At 39.6% G+C, this 18,939-nt stretch overlaps 1 protein-coding gene across 1 annotated transcript in view; it reads right to left on the bottom strand.

The window, feature by feature from the left end:
- Positions 1-353: 353 nt before the first annotated feature.
- The window catches only part of PRKDC (protein kinase, DNA-activated, catalytic subunit), a 206,347-nt gene continuing 187,761 nt past the window's right edge, over positions 354-18,939 (bottom strand). The window contains exons 77-86 of the mRNA XM_027042809.2: positions 16,805-17,009; positions 16,327-16,394; positions 10,099-10,319; positions 9,706-9,798; positions 6,586-6,675; positions 6,304-6,375; positions 6,027-6,228; positions 4,991-5,179; positions 4,290-4,429; positions 354-2,395 (exon numbers count right to left, since the gene is read on the bottom strand). Of these exons, the coding sequence (XP_026898610.1) occupies positions 2,191-2,395; positions 4,290-4,429; positions 4,991-5,179; positions 6,027-6,228; positions 6,304-6,375; positions 6,586-6,675; positions 9,706-9,798; positions 10,099-10,319; positions 16,327-16,394; positions 16,805-17,009 (1,485 nt within the window). The 3' untranslated portion in view covers positions 354-2,190. The remainder of the gene's footprint in view (positions 2,396-4,289; positions 4,430-4,990; positions 5,180-6,026; positions 6,229-6,303; positions 6,376-6,585; positions 6,676-9,705; positions 9,799-10,098; positions 10,320-16,326; positions 16,395-16,804; positions 17,010-18,939) is intronic.

Genomic DNA, 18,939 nt, shown 5'->3' with positions numbered 1-18,939 from the left:
AAATAAAAACACTCAAATTGCAAAAGAAGTTAAACTATATCTATTATCAGAGGACATGATCCTATATAGAGAAAATCCCCCAAATATTCATATTGATATTATTCATATTTCCTTATAATAGCACAGATGTCTTATTTCCTGGTTTCCAAACCAAATATCTTTATTCAGCGAAAACCATAGGGTTGAAGTTTGGAGATGAGGTATGGGTTAGACATGTAGTCTCCTGTGTGTAATGAGGTCCTTTACTATCCTCAGTGGTTGTGCAAGTGTCTCTGAATACTACACACAGTAACTTTTTACCACATTCTTATGGGTTCAGATATAATTTGAAGCAGACAGCTATGAAACTGGACTCATCTTGCAACAATGAACTTTTACTGATATGAAAGTAGTCCTTAAAAAACAGAATTTCTCATAACATGGGAATCTAGTTAATGAGTATATCTCACATCATCAGGACTCAAGCAAATATGATGGTTAATTAGTTGTTACAGAAAACAATATATTAGAATCAACTCAACACCAACGTAGGTTTGTTTTGGTTGTTTTTGTGCTTAGCAAAAAACGTTTACTAGATCAGGTGTATACTGGATTTTTCACACACGTGATCACTTATTTTTCTTTAGAGATGAAATTTCTTTAGTTGAACCTGACACCATTTGTTGAAAACATAATGGTTTATTAAAAAAATTTTTTTTTAATGTTTATTTATTTTTGAGACAGGCAGAGACAGAGCGTGAGCAGGGGAGGGGAAGAGAGACAGGGAGACAGAATCCAAAGCAGGCTCCAGGCTCTGAGCTGTCAGCGCAGAGCCCTACGTGGGGCTCAAACTCACAAACCGAGAGATCATGCCCTGAGCCGAAGTTGGACGCTTAACTGACTGAGCCACCCAGGTGCCCCCATAATGGTTTATTTTTAATGACGTAATGCATTCAACCTGTATTTATCAGAATGACTTTGTCAAGTACATTTTATAAATGAACATGTTGTTTTTGAAACTGCCTGAGAGCTATATATATAGCTATATAACAAGAGTTTCCAAATACAAATGTTTAAAGAAATAGTAACAAAAAGCTCAGAGCCAACCTGAAAATAGTTCAGGGGTTTGCCGGATTAGAGGAGGGGCAGTGATTCTATGAAGGAAAGAAAGCCATTTTTGTTTCATAATTTGATCTTGCTGTTTTAAAATGCATGTTCCCTGGGGTGCCTGGGTGGCTCAGTCGGTTGAGCGTCCGACTTCAGCTCGAGTCATGATCTCACGGTCCGTGAGTTCAAGGCCCGAATCGGGCTCTGGGCTGACAGCTCAGAGCCTAGAGCTGCTTTGGATTCTGTGTCTCCCTCTCTCCCTGCCCCTCCCCTGCTCATACTCTCTCTCTCTCAAAAATAAATAAACATTAAAAAATTTTTAAAAAAATAAATAAAATGCATGTTTTCTCTCCAAATAAGGAATTCATTTCCAATAGGGATTTCTTTTTTCCCCTACAACTGAAATGCTCTGTGCTACCCCATCATCACACTTGCAATTTCTGAAGCTACTGGATGCAAAGCACATTCATCTATCTTCCTGTTGTGGATCAGCGTAGCAAAAGTGAGTGCTAAGACCAATGTTTTTCTCTCTCCTAAATACTTTCTCTTCTAGAGAACAATTCTATCATAAAATGTCTAAGAAGAGAATAAAATAAGAAAAAAAACTAGAAAAATATCGTAAAATATCAAATGAAACCATTTCTAAATATTATAAGCCATACCATTCCTTATTATTCCTGTATTGCTAATATAATGTAACATCGTATCATAAAATCTTAGTGATGAAGTCTTCTGGGTGTTACTTCCAATGCGCCAAATTACTAACGACAACACTGCATGGGATGTTCATACTTAAACCATTTATTAAGATAGCTGGTTTATCTAAGTCATAGCACTTGTAATATGCTATATTCTTGATTTAATACTTATACAAGCTTAGATATATTTTTCTATTATAATTCTAATCGTTGTTTATAATCTAATCATTCATTTATACCAATATTCACTTATTCATCATGATCTTGATTAAACTCCTGCTACGAGACTTTACCACTAAATAGATTTCTTTAGTGCATCAGGAAAATCAGCACATTGATTGCTGTAGGTGAGAGTTGAGATTCTTTAAACACTTTGATGCTTTTTATCCACTGACTCCCATAGTCTTCACATCCAGGGCTCCCATCCTATCCAAGTTCTGCCAAGGATATTGGGGTCTGTTGCTTGGTCAATCAAGCACTTCACTTGAGCCTCTTCTGACAGTCCACTCTCTGGTTGCTGGGCACGGATGTTGTGATCTTTGTTCCCTCGTGCTACAGCCACATAATCTGCAAAGGCAAGTGCGTTCTCATGGCCCAGGAGGAGCTCATCACTGGAAAAAAGATTAAACAAACTCAAAATCATGAACCATGCATTATTTTTCCTTTGTTGCCTGCATTCCTAGCTATCCTATCCAAATGTTTCCTCTCATCACTTAGAGAACATTTTCTGTGGTTTATGATCTTGAAATCAAGAGACTGGATTTGTAGGAACACAGAACACAAATAATGTTGCTATTAACATTTGTCTACAGGTGCCTGGCTGGCTCAGTTGGTAGGGCACGTGACTCTTGATCTCAGGGTCATGAGTTTGAGTCCCATGTTGGGCACAGAGATTATTTAAAAAAAAAAAATAAACAAAGCTCATCTACTAAAAAATCCTAAAAGAAATAAATATATATCTATATATGTAAACATTTGACTACAAGTTTCTGTGTAAATGTATACTTTCATTTCTCTTTGGTGTGTGCATAAGACTGGACTGCAATTACAAGCCCAAATGGTGATTCTATATTTAACTTTCTGAGGAAATGCCAGACTGTTCATAGCAGCTGCACCGTTTACCATTCCCATCAGCAACATACAAGGGCTCCAAATTCTCCACGTTTCCCAACACAGGTTATATTCCACTTTTTTATTAGAGCCATTCTAGTTGGTCTGAAGTGGTACCTCACCTGCATTTCCCTCATAACTAATAATGTCAGGCATCGTTCCATATGCTTATTGGCCATTTGTACACCTTCTTTATAGAAATGCCTGCTCAAATCCTTTGGTCATTTTTTAAAGGGGGTTGTTTTATTAAGTTGTAAGAGTTTTTTTTAATGTATTCTAGATACAAGTCCTGTATCAGCTGTGACTTTCAAATACTTCCTCTCATTCTGTGGGTTGTCTTTTTACTTTACTTTCTTGATGGTATCCTGTGAAGCACAAAACTTAAATTCTGATATGAATTTACCTATTTTTTTTCTTTTTTTGCTGTGCTTTTTGGTGTTATACTTAAGAATGACAAAAGTCATTGCCAAATCAGGTCATGAAGATCTACCCCTGTGCTTCTGAGTCTTTTATAGTTTTAGCTCTTACATTTAGGTCTCTGATCTATTCTGCATTAATTTTTGTGTATCGTGTGGGATAGGGATCAACTTTTGTTCCTCTGCCAGAGCCATTTGTTGGAAAGACCACTGGTACCCCTGTCAAAAAAACAACTGACCACAGATTGCCAGCTACTATTACTTAATTGTAAAGTCCAACTTTTATCCCTCTTGTGAAACATCTCTATAAATTTCTATTTGCTTTAGACCTCAATGAGAAAAATTTTCTTTTATGTTTATTTGAGACACAGAGAGAGAGAGAGAGAGAGAGAGAGAGAGGGAGAGCACGCACGCACGCGTGACTGGGGAGGGGCAGAGAGGAGAGAATCCCAAACAGGCTTCGAGCTGTCAGTGCAGAGCCTGATGCACTCACGAACCATGAGATCATGACTGGAGACAAAATCAAGAGTCAGATGCTTAAGTGAGCCACCCAGGCATCCCAACAAGAAAATTTTTGAAGCTAACCTAAAGGCTAACTCAATTTGGATTCTTGCCAACAATGTGGATTCTCCACATCTGTGTGCTGTGCCAACCCAGATCATATTTTCTCCTAAAAAGGACAAAAGCAATTTTAAAATCTAAATCTCCTCTTACATACCAATATTATTGTAATGCCTAAAAATGCTCCTGCTGTTCTTCACATTGGTACTGGTTATTCCAGGTACCGACTTGAAGCCTGAAGACTGTGCCAAGAGGGCAGAGGCTAAGTACACAGGCTTCAGAGATACAGACCCTCCCCAGCCTTGCAGAAGTTCACCTCCTTAAGCCATGCTTTTTTCATAAAGCCATGCTTTATATGTTAGTCATTCTTTAGTAAATAGTAGCATGTTGGTGTTTTGTTCACAAATAACCATCTTACCAAGTAATAACTGCCGGATTAGCACCTGCTAACTTTCTCTTAGCATAATGTATTTTCTGGCGGGGATACCAATTCTTTTCAGTTACGTTTACTTCTTGAATCCATGATCCTCCTTTTTTTAGCATTTTCTGTTCAAAATTCTAAAGGAAAAGAACATGATGTTCTCTGCTTATTATAACAGTATATATGATCACATTAAAGCACTGAACCAGTAATGATTTTAAAATAAATATCTATAACTAGGGGGAGCTTTATAACTTTTTATACACATTCTAATAGTAGTAATACACATAACAGGGACAATGACATCCCTATCAAGGATGCCATCACTAAGCTTCATTCTTTTGGGGCTTACTATTTATGAAAGCATCATGTATCTTTATAATCAAGGAAGACTTCACATGAAACAGATTTTAAGCTAAAAGTTGTCTGAGAAATCAGACCTAAATCACCAGGAGGTCTACATTAACTCCTCATTAGAAATATACTCATTTGAAACAACAGTTTTCTCCAAATGACGATTATGTCTCTTATCTGGTTTACAGGTCAACTGACCCCAAATGTTAACTTTAAGAAATACTGCACAAAACAATGTAAATATTTTAATAAACAAAATTTGATACATGTCCAACATATGACAGGAGATGCCAGATCAGTCACTGGTATGTTGTAATGAAAGTAAAAAGAACAAATAACCCTACTTTCCAGTCGAAGGAAGGTTCCTTTACAAACACGTCCATGGTGTTGATAAGCAGGTCTGAGTGTGAGCGGAAGGCTCTCAGTGCATGCACCATGACACTGCACATAACACCTGCTTCTTTCATTGGTAACATCAGATTGATAAATTGGCGAGTCAGACGAAAAGGCATCAACTCAGGGACAGGCAGAAACTAAGGAGGGAAAAACATGGACAAGAAGGAGGACCTATGAACTAGAAACCTCAGGGAAAAGGCACAGAGCATCTTCTCATAGTATTGTTCACAGTGAGTGAGAAATGATATCGGCTGCACAGATGTGAACCCACTGCGCCCAAGAGTACCCAACACAATCATCTTTGCACAAACCTGTGTGTGTGTGTAGGACCACACAGCCTGCAGAGATTTATAAGTGCAGCTGAAAATATTCAGGGTTTAATGTCAGAGAAAAGATTTGTATCACATCTTGTGCAAGACATTTTGATTATGGGGCTTCATAAAACCTTATAGTCTTCCCTTTTAATAGGAACACATTTTATTCTTGGCTCTAGTTACATAACTCATCACACCTTTTTTTGTTGTTTATATTCTTTTTTCAAATTTTTATTTAAATTCTAGTTGGTTAATATAGAGTACAATATTGGTTTCAGGAGAATTTAGTGATTCATCACTTATATACAACACCCAATGCTCATAACAAATGCCCTCCCATCTAGCCCATCTCTCACCCACCTCCTTCCATCAACCCTCAATTTGTTCTGTCTTTTAGAGTCTCTTATGGTTTGCTTCCCTCTTTATTTTCCCCCTCGCATATGTTCATCTGTTTTATTTCTTAAATTCCACAAATGAGCATCATCATACCTTCTATAACCTGTCTGAACAAGGCCAAAACAAAGTTGAGATTATCCTTTATTCTGCAAGAATGTCAAATTTAATGACCATGACAAATCAATCTAATTGATTTAAAATCTATCCATTTCCAGAAGGTCCTAGGACTATGGTTCTAAATCAGGCAAGAACAATGAGAGCAAAGTGAGCATACCTGAGTAGCTGATCCAAATGCATGTCCAAAGTCGATTCCAATCATTTCGCCTGTCTCCATGCTTACCATGAAATTGTTCAGATGTCTGTCTCCAATGCCCAGAATCCAGTGGCTAATGCACAGAAGAGCATGAGAGCTGGCAAAGTGGGAGCGGAGTGCCAGGAAGGCCTCAGGGCCTGTGCTCATCTTCAGAAAGGCCCGCCTGGGGGAGGGAGACATGATCTCTGTAGTCTCTGCTACACCACCAGCTAGTTTGTAAAGTCAGAAGGATACTCACTTTAAGAGATCAGCTGGCACTTTACTTTCCCTTCTTCTAAAAGATGTGACTGTTTCAGTACGACTAGCTGCCCTATGATTTAATAATAGGAAATACCTAATTAGAACAAATCCCTATGACTTGAAATTTAAAATTTGAAATAATTTACACTGAAGCTCAAATATCAAACAGCTAGATTTTGATGATCTCTCGGAAGCAAAACGTTCTAAGAAACAAAAGTAAATACACAACTTTGAGAAGAATGAACTAGTCACTAAAAAGGAAAATCAAAACAAAACTTACTTAAACATTGACACGTAAGCGCCCACATCATGTTTCCCAGACATCTTTGCCAGCCATTCTCTATATTCATGTGGTGGTGCTCTGGGATCACTAACAAGTAGGAAAAAGGGAACCAGCAGCAGGAAGATATTTAGCATTGTAAATTCAGAGGCAAAGATCACCAAGAGTTAATTGAAAAATAGTGAAAAGGCAGGGAAATAAATATGACTTTCAATCACATTTAATATTAACACTGAACCCATGTTACTCTGGACCTAGAATCTCAATATATTGTCATTTATTCTTAGTTACTCTGAAAGAGACAAAAGCTATTTCCTATGCAAAAATTCAGGCACAAAGTGATCAGATACAATAAACTTCCCACCTCACATAGAGAGGAACAAGATGAATTAAATGTAAGTGCTAATGATCCAGGCATACAGTTCTAAAAATCTGGTAGTGGAAGAGAGCCTTAACAATAAGGCTCTTTTTGGCTTGCCACACTCTTTTGTCGCCATTTCCAGTATGCAGATACAAACAAAATCAATATTAAATACAATAACGTATTTTCTTTTTTTATTATTATTATTTTTTTTAAATGTTTATTTATTTTTAAGAGACAGAGAGACAGAGTGCGAGCGGGGAAGAGGCAGAGAGAGAGAGGGAGATACGGAATCTGAAGCAGGCTCCAAGCTCTGACCTGTCAGCACAGAGCCCGATGCGGGGCTCGAACCCACCAGCTGTGAGATCATGACCCGAGCCAAAGTCGGACGCTTAACCGACTGAGCCACCCAGGTGCCCCCCCTCTTTTTTAATGTTTATTTTTGAGAAAGAGAGAAAGACAGAGTGTGAGCTGGGGAGGGGCAAAGAGAGACAGAGACACAGAATCTGAAGCAGGCTCCAGGCTCTGCCCTGTCAGCACAGAGCCGGACATGGACCTCAAACCCATGAACTGTGAGATCATGGCCTGAGTCAAAGTCGGATACTTTACCGACTGAGCCACCCAGGTGCCCCAATACGGTATTTTGTTAAATGACAATGGTTTTGAATTGAATTTACAAAGCTGTTTTCACTAATGTTTCACAGGCAAAACGCAGTATTGGGCTGTTGGAAACATGTTTTTTGCACGTTCAGTCACTTTGGGGTTGTGTCAAAAGCTTTAAGTTTTCCTAAAAAGAAATCTGAAGACAGAACTTTATCATATGTTACTTAGAAGTTCAATCACTTAAGGTGAATCTTTTCTGAGTTACTACTAAGTTAATTTCACAACAACAGAGCTCTCCATTTCAATCTAAATTCTCTCCTAGTTTCAAATGGGATGTTTAGGCCAGGAAACGGCAACATATAAATTAAGAAAAAAAATAGCAACGATTTTACTAGTAGAGGGCGGAAGCGCCTTGTTTTACAAAGGCAGTGGGAGGCGCGCCTGCGTGGCTCAGTCAGTTAAGCATCCAACTTCGGCTCAGGTCACGATCTCATGGTCTGTGGGTTTGAGCCCTGTGTTGGGCTCTTGCTAACAGCTCAGAGCCTGGAGCCTGCTTCAGACTCTGTATCTCCCTCTCTCTGCTCCTTCCTTGCTTGTTCTCTTTCAAAAATAAACATCAAAACATTTTTTTAAAAAGGTAGCAGGAAGGAATTTTATATACTTCTTTATATATACTTCTTTATATATATACTTTTATATACTTCTAAAGTATACTTTATATACTTCAAATATATATATATGTATATATATATATATTTGAAGAGTACTTTAAACTCCATTGATACCTATGTTTACCTTATGTATTTTACATTACTATCCCATCTTAGAAATGGAGGCATGGGACCAAGGGAAAGGCAAGTCACTTTTTCAAGAGTCCTACTACGTGTTAGGACCACTGTCAGTTGGCACTGGAGTGAGATGTGGGCTGCCTGACCCCGGAAAGTACTGTCCATCAGTTTCCCTGTCTCCCAGGGAAGGCAGAAACAACTACGGAAAGGACTCAAATGACTGGAATTAAAAGTTCGTGAACAAAGCCTATGTAACAACAGCAAGAGTATGAACAAGAATATGCTTAATTGCACAGAAATCATTTCTGACTGATGAGAATATTGCTCCTATGTAAATACTTTCAGGACAGAAAAGGGTATAATGAAGAGAAATGGCCCAGATTTATGGCTGTTTCCTCTTCCTTCATCATACAGCTAGTCACCAAAACTTGTCAACTCCTTCAAAATGTCTTTCAATGTGGTCCTTTTTATTCTTCACAGAAATAAAAACACCCAATCCTTTGTGATTAAAAAACATGTGTTCATTGTAGGCAATTTGGAAAATATGAAAGGATAAAGAAAATAAAAACCACCAGTATCATAACCTAGAATTACTCACTAATAATTCTAGCTAGCACACTTGCATGCTGGGCAGCCTAGGACTAGTTACATAACCTCTCTGGGCCTCAACATCCTTATCTGAACAGAGGTGTTAACAAAAACTTGTAGGTTTTTGTAAGAAAGAAATGACTTCATTCACATTAAGAACTTAGAATACTGCCTAGAATGCAGAAAATTTTTAATTAAATGTTAGCTGCTAATCTTATTATTTACTTTATTTCCTTCGAGTTTTTTGTTGTTGTTCGCAAAGCTAATACTTCGGTTCACTGTGGTAAAACGCACACAACTACTGTTTGGAACCCTCTACTCCCTTTAGTTTATTCACCCAGCCAGAGGCAGAGTAAACAACTGGCCAAGGTATGGCTCAGAGGCCCAGTTGAAAAGGTGCCCAGGGGCACCTGGGTGGCTCAGTGGGTTAAGTGTCCGACTCTTGATTTTGGTTCAGGTCATGATCTCACAGTTTGTGAGCTCAAGCCCCGCACTGGGCTCTGTGCTGACAGAGCAGAGCCTGCTTGGGATTCTCTCTCTCCCTCTCTCTCTCTGCCCCTCCCCTGCTCTCACTCTATCTCTCTCTCAAAAAATTAATTAAACAAAAAAAAATCAAATAAATAAATAAGGGGGCCCAGAAATGACACTGGAAACACGAGGTAGAGGAAACGTGATCTAAAACAACGTTACTCCGAGGTATTATGATTGGGGAGTAACAGGCTTGCAGGACATAAGTACCCAGGGAAGGGCTGAAGAAGGAGTATTGGGGCTCTAAGTCACCTTGTATAAGCTGCTTTCTCCTCTTGTGACATGTGACTCAAAAGAAGGTCCTTCAAGGTAAAAGTATTTTCAATCCACTCAATTAGTCCTAATCTGAAAAGGAGAATGAACAGTTTATGAACACAAACCCAAACTGTTCTTTCTAGTCCTGCAGAAGCAAAAGCAGATTTCTTCATGTCAGTTCTTCACTTACCGTCTCCACATTAAGTCTGAAAAACAGAGGTTTACAAGTGCTTATTATTCTGTTTAGCTCTTTGTGAACGCTAAATAAAACACTGAATTGTCAGGTGACTTTCAAGCCCAGCTCTGTAACCTTAAATGGGGGTTGGGCTGAGTGCCAAAATTTCCATTCATGTAAGTCTGTTCTAGAATGACCATGTGCATTGGTCTCACCTGGAGGTCATGGGTATGACACGGTAGGTCTTCAGCTGCATGTTTCTCTGGCTACAGGCGGCATCCTGAGAAAGGAGGACATTCATGACCTCGAAGAGCTGCTCAATCCGCTGGTCCTGGCGCAGGTCTTCACCCCCCTTGACAAGGAAGGGGTACTCTTTCTCATCATGGCCTCGGATGATGATGCGCTTCGGTTTTCTGATAGAAGCCATTACTTTTACCTTTAAGATTTATTAAAATATTTTAGGTGCAGTCTAAAAAACTGACAAAAAAACCGATCATATTATCAAAAGAGGAAAAGTAAAGGCTGGTTGGTACTCATTCCTCAAAAAGAGACCTCTCTTTGAAGACAGAGTCAAGCGACAGAAAAATAACAGAATCTAGGACCAGCAAAAGATGTGTTACCTGTTCAAGCCCTACTGCTGTGCCTCCGGAACTTCATATTCCTTGCTACATTTAATTGCTTATAAATGTGGATATCCTTAATAATGAGCAACATATATACATGTTAACTTCCTAAAATTACTTAACCTAACCCCACATATATTTTATAGAAGATACATACACACACATGCATACACACAGTCTACGTTTTGAGTTTGTTACATTCTTAAATATGACAGATGCTGACACACCAAAACATTATATTAAGAAATTCAGTAGACTGTTGGGAAGGCAGGAGAGAATATGGCGGCGTAGGAGGACGCTGGGCTCACTGCGTCCTGCTGATCACTTAGATTCCACCCACATCTGCCTAAATAACCCAGAAAACCGCCAGAAGACTAGCAGAACGGAGTCTCCAGCGCCAGGCGCAGATGAGAGGCCCACGGAAGAGGGTAGGAAGGGCGGCGAGGCGGTGCGCGCTCCACGGACTGGCGGGAGGGAGCCGGGGCGGAGGGGCGGCCCGCCGGCCAAGCAGAGACCCCGAGTCTGGCTGGCAAAAGTGGAAGGGCCGGATGGAGTGTGTTCCGACAGCAAGCGGGACTTAACATCTGGAAGGTTATAAGCTAACAGCTCTGCTCGGAGAACGGGAGTGCTGGAGGACAACGGGAGGGAGAGCTGTTGAGCCCCGGACGACAGAGCTCAGCTTGGCGGGGAACAAAGGCGCTCGCCAGCGCCATCTCCCTCGCCCATCCCCCTCGCCCATCCCCCAGCCAAAATCCCAAAGGGAACCGGTTCCTGCCAGGGAACTTGCTGGCACCGCACAAACGCCCAACGCTGTGCTTCTGCGGATCCATCCCTCCGGAGGGTCTGACTCCCTCCCGGTGCCGCAGGGCCCCTCCCAAAACAGATCTCCGAAGGAAAAGCGAGCTGAGCCTCCCCCTCCCGCCCCCGTGCACCTTGCCGATCCACCCCAGCTAATACGCCAGATCCCCAGCACCACAAGCCTGGCAGTGTGCAAGTAGCCCAGACGGGCCACACCACCCCATAGTGAATCCCGCCCCTAGGAGAGGGGAAGAGAAGGCACACACCAGTCTGACTGTGGCCCCAGTGGTGGGCTGGGGGCAGACATCGGGTCTGACTGAAGCCCCGCCCACCAACGCAAGGTATTCAAGACAGCACAGGGGAAGTGCCCCGCAGTCCTGCACCACTCCAGGGACTATCCAAAATGAGGAAACGGAAGAATTCCCCTCAAAAGAATCTCCAGTAAATAACGGCAGCTAACGAACTGATCAAAAAGGATTTAAACAACATAACAGAAAGTGAATTTAGAATAATAGTCATAAAATGAATCGCTGGGCTTGAAAACAGTATAAAGGACAGCACAGAATCTATTGCTACGGAGATCAAGGGACTAAGGAACAGCCAGGAGGAGCTAAAAAAGGCTATAAATGAGCTGCAAAATAAGATGGAGACCACCACGGCTCAGACTGAAGGGGCAAAGGAGAGAATAGGGGAACTAGAAGATAAAATTATAAAAAAAGAAGAAGCTGAGAAAAAGATAAAAAAAAATCCAGGGGTATTAAGGGAAAATTAGAGAACTAAGTGATGCACTAAAGAGAAATAATTTACGCATAATTGGTATTCCATAGGAGGAAGAGAGAGGGAAAGGTGCTGAAGGTGTACTTGAAGAAATAATAGCTGAGAACTTCCCTGATCTGGGGAAGGAAAAAGGCATTGAAATCCAAGAGGCACAGAGAACTCCCTTCAGACGTCACTTGAATCGATCTTCTGCACGACATATCATAGGGAAACTGGCAACATACAAGGATAAAGAGAAAATTCTGAAAGCACCTAGGGATAAACGTGCTCTAACATATAAAGGGAGACCGATAAGACTCATGACGGATCTCTCTACTGAAACTTGGCAGGCCAGAAAGGAATGGCAGGAAATCTTCAATGTGATGAACAGAAAAAATATGCAGCCGAGAATCCTCTATCCAGCAAGTCTGTCATTTAGAATAGAAGGAGAGATAAAGGTCTTCCCAAACAAACAAAAACTGAAGGAATTCGTCACCACTAAACCAGCCCTACAAGAGATCCTAAGGGGGATCCTGTGACACAAAGTACCACAGACATTGCTACAAGCATGAAACCTACCGACATCACAATGACTCTAAACCCCTATCTTTCTATAGTAACACTGAACGTAAATGGACTAAATGTGCCAACCAAAAGACACAGGGTATCAGAATGGATAAAAAAAACAAGACGCATCTATTTGCTGTCTACAAGAGACTCATTTTAGACCTGAGGACACCTTCAGATTGAGAGTGAGGGGATGGAGAACTATTTATCATACCACTGGAAGTCAAAAGAAAGCTGGAGTAGCCATACTTATATCAGACAAACTAGACTTTAAATTAAAGGCTGTAACAAGAGATGAAGAAGGGCATTATATAATAATTACAGGGTCTATCCATCAGGAAGAGCTAACAATTATAAATGTCTAGGCGCCGAATACGGGAGCCCCCAAATATATAAACCAATTACTCACAAACATAAGCAACCTTATTGATAAGGATGTGGTAATTGCAGGGGACTTTAACACTCCACTTACAGAAATGGATAAATCATCTGGACACACGGTCAATAAAGAAACAAGGGCCCTGAATGATACATTGGATCAGATGGACTTGACAGATATATTTAGAACTCTGCATCCCAAAGCAACAGAATATACTTTCTTCTCAAGTGCACATGGAACATTCTCCAAGATAGATCACATACTGGGTCACAAAACAGCCCTTCATAAGTATACAAGAACTGAGAAAATACCATGCATACTTTCAGACCACAATGCTATGAAGCTTGAAATCAACCACAGGAAAAGGTCTGGAAAACCTCCAAAAGCATGGAGGTTAAAGAACACCCTACTAAAGAATGAGTGGGTCAACCAGGCGATTAGAGAAGGAATTAAAAAATATATGGAAACAAATGAAAATGAAAATACAACAATCCAAACGCTTTGGGATGCAGCGAAGGCAGTCCTGAGAGGAAACTACATTGCAATCCAGGCCTATCTCAAGAAACAAAAAAAAATCCCAAATACAAAATCTAACAGCACACCTAAAGGAAATAGAAGCAGAACAGCAAAGGCAGCCTAAACCCAGCAGAAGAAGAGAAATAATAAAGATCAGAGCAGAAATAAGCAATATAGAATCTAAAAAAACTGTAGAGTAGATCAACGAAACCAAGAGTTGGTTTTTTGAAAAAATAAACAAAATTGATAAACCTCTAGCCAGGCTTCTCAAAAAGAAAAGGGAGATGACCCAAATAGATAAAATCATGAATGAAAATGGAATTATTACAACCAATCCCTCAGACATACAAGCAATTATCAGGGAATACTATGAAAAATTATATGCCAACAAACTGGACAACCTGGAAGAAATGGACAAATTCCTAAACACCCACACGCTTCCAAAACTCAATCAGGAGGAAATAGAAAGCTTGAACAGATCCATAACCAGAGAAGAAATTGAATCAGTCATCAAAAATCTCCCAACAAATAAGAGTCCAGGACCAGATGGCTTCCCAGGGGAGTTCTACCAGACGTTTAAAGCAGAGATAATACCTATCCTTCTCAAGCTATTCCAAGAAATAGAAGGGGAAGGAAAACTTCCAGACTCATTCTATGAAGCCAGTATTACTTTGATTCCTAAACCAGACAGAGACCCAGCAAAAAAAAGAGAACTACAGGCCAATATCCCTGATGAATATGGATGCAAAAATTCTCAATAAGATACTAGCAAATAGAATTCAACAGCATATAAAAAGAATTATTCACCATGATCAAGTGGGATTCATTCCTGGGCTGCAGGGCTGGTTCAACATTCGCAAATCAATCAATGTGATACATCACATTAATAAAAGAAAAGATAAGAACTATATGATCACGTCAATCGATGCAGAAAAAGCATTTGACAAAATTCAGCATCCTTTCTTAATAAAAACCCTCGAGGAAGTCGGGATAGAAGGAACATACTTAAACATCATAAAAGTCATTTTTGAAAAGCCCACAGTTAATATCATCCTCCATGGGGAAAAACTGAGAGCTTTTTCCCTGAGACCAGGAACACAACAGGGATGTCCACTCTCACCACTGTTGTTTAACATAGTGCTGCAAGTTCTAGCATCAGCAATCAGACAACAAAAGGAAATCAAAGGCATCAAAATTGGCAAAGATAAAGTTAAGCTTTCACTTTTTGCAGATGATATGATATTATACATGGAAAATCCGATAGACTCCACCAAAAGTCTGCTAGAACTGATACATGAATTCAGCAAAGTCACAGGATACAAAATCAATGTACAGAAATCAGTTGCATTCTTATACACTAATAATGAAGCAACAGAAAGACAAATAAAGAAACTGATCCCATTCACAATTGCATTGCACCAAGAAGCATAAAATACCTAGGGATAAATCTAACCAAAGATGTACAAGATCTGTATGCTGAAAACTATAGAAAGCTTATGAAGGAAATTGAAGAAGATACAAAGAAATGGAAAAACATTCCGTGCTCATGGATTGGAAGAATAAATATTGTCAAAATGTCAATACTACCCAAAGCTACATATCCAATGCAATCACAATCAAAATTGCACCAGCATTCTTCTCGAGACTAGAACAAGCAATCCTAAAATTCATATGGAACCACAAAAGGCCCCGAATAGCCAAAGTAATTTTGAAGAAGACCAAAGTGGGAGGCATCACAATCCCAGACTTTAGCCTCTACTACAAAGCTGTCATCATCAAGACAGCATGGTATTGGCACAAAAACAGACACACAGACCAATGGAATAGAATAGAAACCCCAGAACTAGACCCACAAACGTATGTCCAACTAATCTTTGACAAAACAGGAAAGAACATCCAATGGAAAAAAGACAGTCTCTTCAACAAATGGTGCTGGCGCCAGTCAGAGTGGCCAAAATGAACAAATCAGGAGACTATAGATGCTGGAGAGGATGTGGAGAAACGGGAACCCTCTTGCATTGTTGGTGGGAATGCAAATTGGTGCAGCCACTCTGGGAAACAGTGTGGAGGTTCCTCAAAAAATTAAAAATAGACGTACCCTATGACTCAGCAGTAGCACTGCTAGGAATTTACCCAAGGGATACAGGAGTACTGATGCATAGGGGCACTTGTACCCCAATGTTTATAGCAGCACTTTGAGCAATAGCCAAATTATGGAAAGAGCCTAAATGTCTATCAACTGATGAATGGATAAAGAAATTGTGGTTTATATACACAATGGAGTACTACATGGCAATAATAAAGAATGAAATATGGCCCTTTGTAGCAACATGGATGGAACTGGAGAGTGTTATGCTAAGTGAAATAAGCCATACAGAGAAAGACAGATACCATATGTTTTCACTCTTATGTGGATCCTGAGAAACTTAACAGAAACCCATTGGGGAGGGGAAGGAAAAAAAAAAGAGGTCAGAGTGGGAGAGAGCCAAAGCATAAGAGACTCTTAAAAACAGAACAAACTGAGGGTTGATGGGGGGTGGGAGGGAGGGGAGGATGGGTGATGGGTATTGAGGAGGGCACCTTTTGGGATGAGCACTGGGTGTTGTATGGAAACCAATTTGACAATAAATTTCATATATTGAAAAAAAAAAAGAAATTCAGCAAATAATAGGATCAATAATAGGATCAGAAAACTGCATTTGAAACCAAGGTGGGAAACTGTCTTTGTTTGGTAAAGACAAATATATCATTCTCATACCTGAAGAACTAAATACCACACTTGCAATCCACACACCGGTACCTACCCGCTCATCAAACCCGGTGATTCGTGCATGGTATTCTGGCACTGGCTTTCCTTTGCCATCATACTGACCTAAGACAAACCATAGAAGCTTTCTTTAGGTACAGTTTGTTACAGAACCCTGTATTTTAACACATACCTGTTGATCTAATTTTAAAAAGTTATACAATAAAATTTTTTACTGAAAGTTGTCATTTAAAAAAATCTGACTTTTTAAAAATAATGCTATTATTTTTCAATTTGACTAATGGAAGTTAGCTTCCTAATTAATGGAGTAGACTCCTAATTCAAAGTAATTATAGATTCTCCTAATGACAAAAAAGTATGGCAAAATTTTAAATTCTTAATAAATTTATTAAATTCTTTAAAAAAAAAAAAGGTAACTATCAAGATCCCAGTATTACTGTTTTAGAAATCAAAAGTCCTTGCTACCCTACTATTCTCCTTAGAGTCCAGTTTTGTCACCCTAAGGGTTAACTCACCAGGAATCTCCAGCTCATTTCTCAAGAATTCTACTTTGAAATCACTCATCCAGGGTGAACATTCTTTCAGATTCCCAGGTGGCTTTGAGTCTCTGCACATTTTAGATAGTAGTGAGTTGGTAATGTCGGTGAAGTCACGGAGTTTCATTCCAGGTAGCTTAGAACCTCCTTTTCCAAAGTATTTATCAAATTCTTTTCCAAAAGCCTGAAATTAATAATAATTTACCTTAAATATTAATGTTTAGTTTAAACTTTGAGGAAGGTTCTAGGCTTATGTTTATAACAAGTATCCAATTATTTAGGCTTTTTTTCTGTTTTTAAGGTTTATAGTTTTGCTTTCCTTGAATGTTTCAATACTCTAAACATGAGAAGCCTGTCTTTTGTTTGTTTCTTTGTGTTCCTTTGAAAAGACAGAAAGGCGTCAGTGGGGACTTACAGTCATAAATTCTAATCATAAATTCTAATAAGGGCTTAAAAACCTTTCAACCTCTTTGTGTTCACTATCTAGTTACTGGTCTACATCGTTATGACAAGAAGAATACTTAGGAATGAGGTACTGAGGTGCCTGGGTGGCTCAGTTGGTTAAGCGCCAGACTTCAGCTCAGATCATGATCTCACAGCTCATGAGTTTGAGCCCCGCATCAGGCTATGTGCTGACAGCTCAGAGCCTGGAGCCTGCTTCCAATTCTGTCTCCCTCTCCCACTGTCCCTCCCCCACCCACACTCTGTCTCTCTCTCTCTCAAAAATAAATAAATATTTTTAAAAATGAAGGAATGAGGTACTAAACAGAGTAATTCAATCAAAATGAAAAGCCCATGATTCTTCATCACAGCTGAAGAACAAAATATAAAAATACTCCTTTCCTTAATAAGGGTTTTTCAAGCCATTATTCTGGATCATAAACCAGTACAAACATTTAGATAATTTATATTTCTAAAAGCAATAATTGTAAGTCCTTTATCTTGGAACCTAACAAATATTTCTTTGTATTAGTCTCTAATTGTATAGTCTCTATATTTTTGATATAAAATAAAAAAAACAAAAACAAAACTCAAGAGAATCATTAATAGTGACTTAATAATAGTCATCAAGATTTACCTACTCGTCTTTAATTAGAAATTTTTTTACAAAATTTCAAACTCACCCCAAAACACAAATCTGGTATAAATGAAATATTTGCTCTATTTTAAGACAATCCATTATAGTAAAATTGACATCTATAAAACAAACTTATTCTTTAATCTGTAAATAGATTAAAAGTATAGAAACAAGCTGCAATTCTTAGAATACATGGAAAGATTATGTATTTCCCAAACATAATCAGTACCAGCAACATATGTGAATGGCATAATGCCCTCTGAAGTGAAATTCTGTTTTGACAGATCATTATTTTAATCAATTAATGCAAATCGTATGCTGATTTGGTATGAAGCATAAAGTTCTAGACTGGTTTTCCAAGGTACTAGAAATCAACCTCCAAACAAGTATCATGCCTGGTAGGAATGATCAAGGTTCGTTTCTGCCGCTATGACACGCTCCCTCGGTTAGAGTTGGCAGAGGCTGTGCTCAGCAGCAGCTGGGAAGAAGTGGTCCACCCTAACAGACTTCCAGGGTAAAGCCTTCCCAGCACACAGGGAAAAGTGGCCATAAGGGATAACACACAGTCTTCACTGGGGACACAGGTGATAAACAAGGTCAGGCATTCTCACACTGAGGAGACAGAAGGCAGCAAACTGGGGTGAGGGCAGGGGTCACAGCACCCTGAGAGCAGGGCAGATGGGGGAAGGCTGCAGAAGAACGGTACTGCTGAAACGAAGTCTTCTCCCAGGCGATGGATTGGTTCCACTACGCTGGGGGACCTGGTGTCAGTTGCCATTCTGCCATTCTCTCCGTTTGACACTGGGCGAGTCTCTGTTTTTCAGATCTAGCTTCTCTGTGTAGAACAAGGCATGAAAAACTACAGTCTGCAAGTCAAAGCCCACTGCCTGTTTTCGTAAACAAAATTTTATTGGGATCCTGTCAACGATATCCATTCACTTACACACCGTCTAGGGCTGCTTTTGTACTAGGGTGGCTGATCTGAGTGCTTGGAACATGAGTCTGGAATGGCCTGAAAGCGGAAAATCTGGACCTT

This window comes from Acinonyx jubatus, chromosome F2, assembly GCF_027475565.1.
Source record: "Acinonyx jubatus isolate Ajub_Pintada_27869175 chromosome F2, VMU_Ajub_asm_v1.0, whole genome shotgun sequence".
In the NCBI taxonomy this organism is placed as follows: domain Eukaryota; kingdom Metazoa; phylum Chordata; class Mammalia; order Carnivora; family Felidae; genus Acinonyx; species Acinonyx jubatus.
The sequence above is the reverse complement of the archived record's forward strand: the minus strand, read 5'-3'. Positions and strand labels throughout refer to the sequence as shown.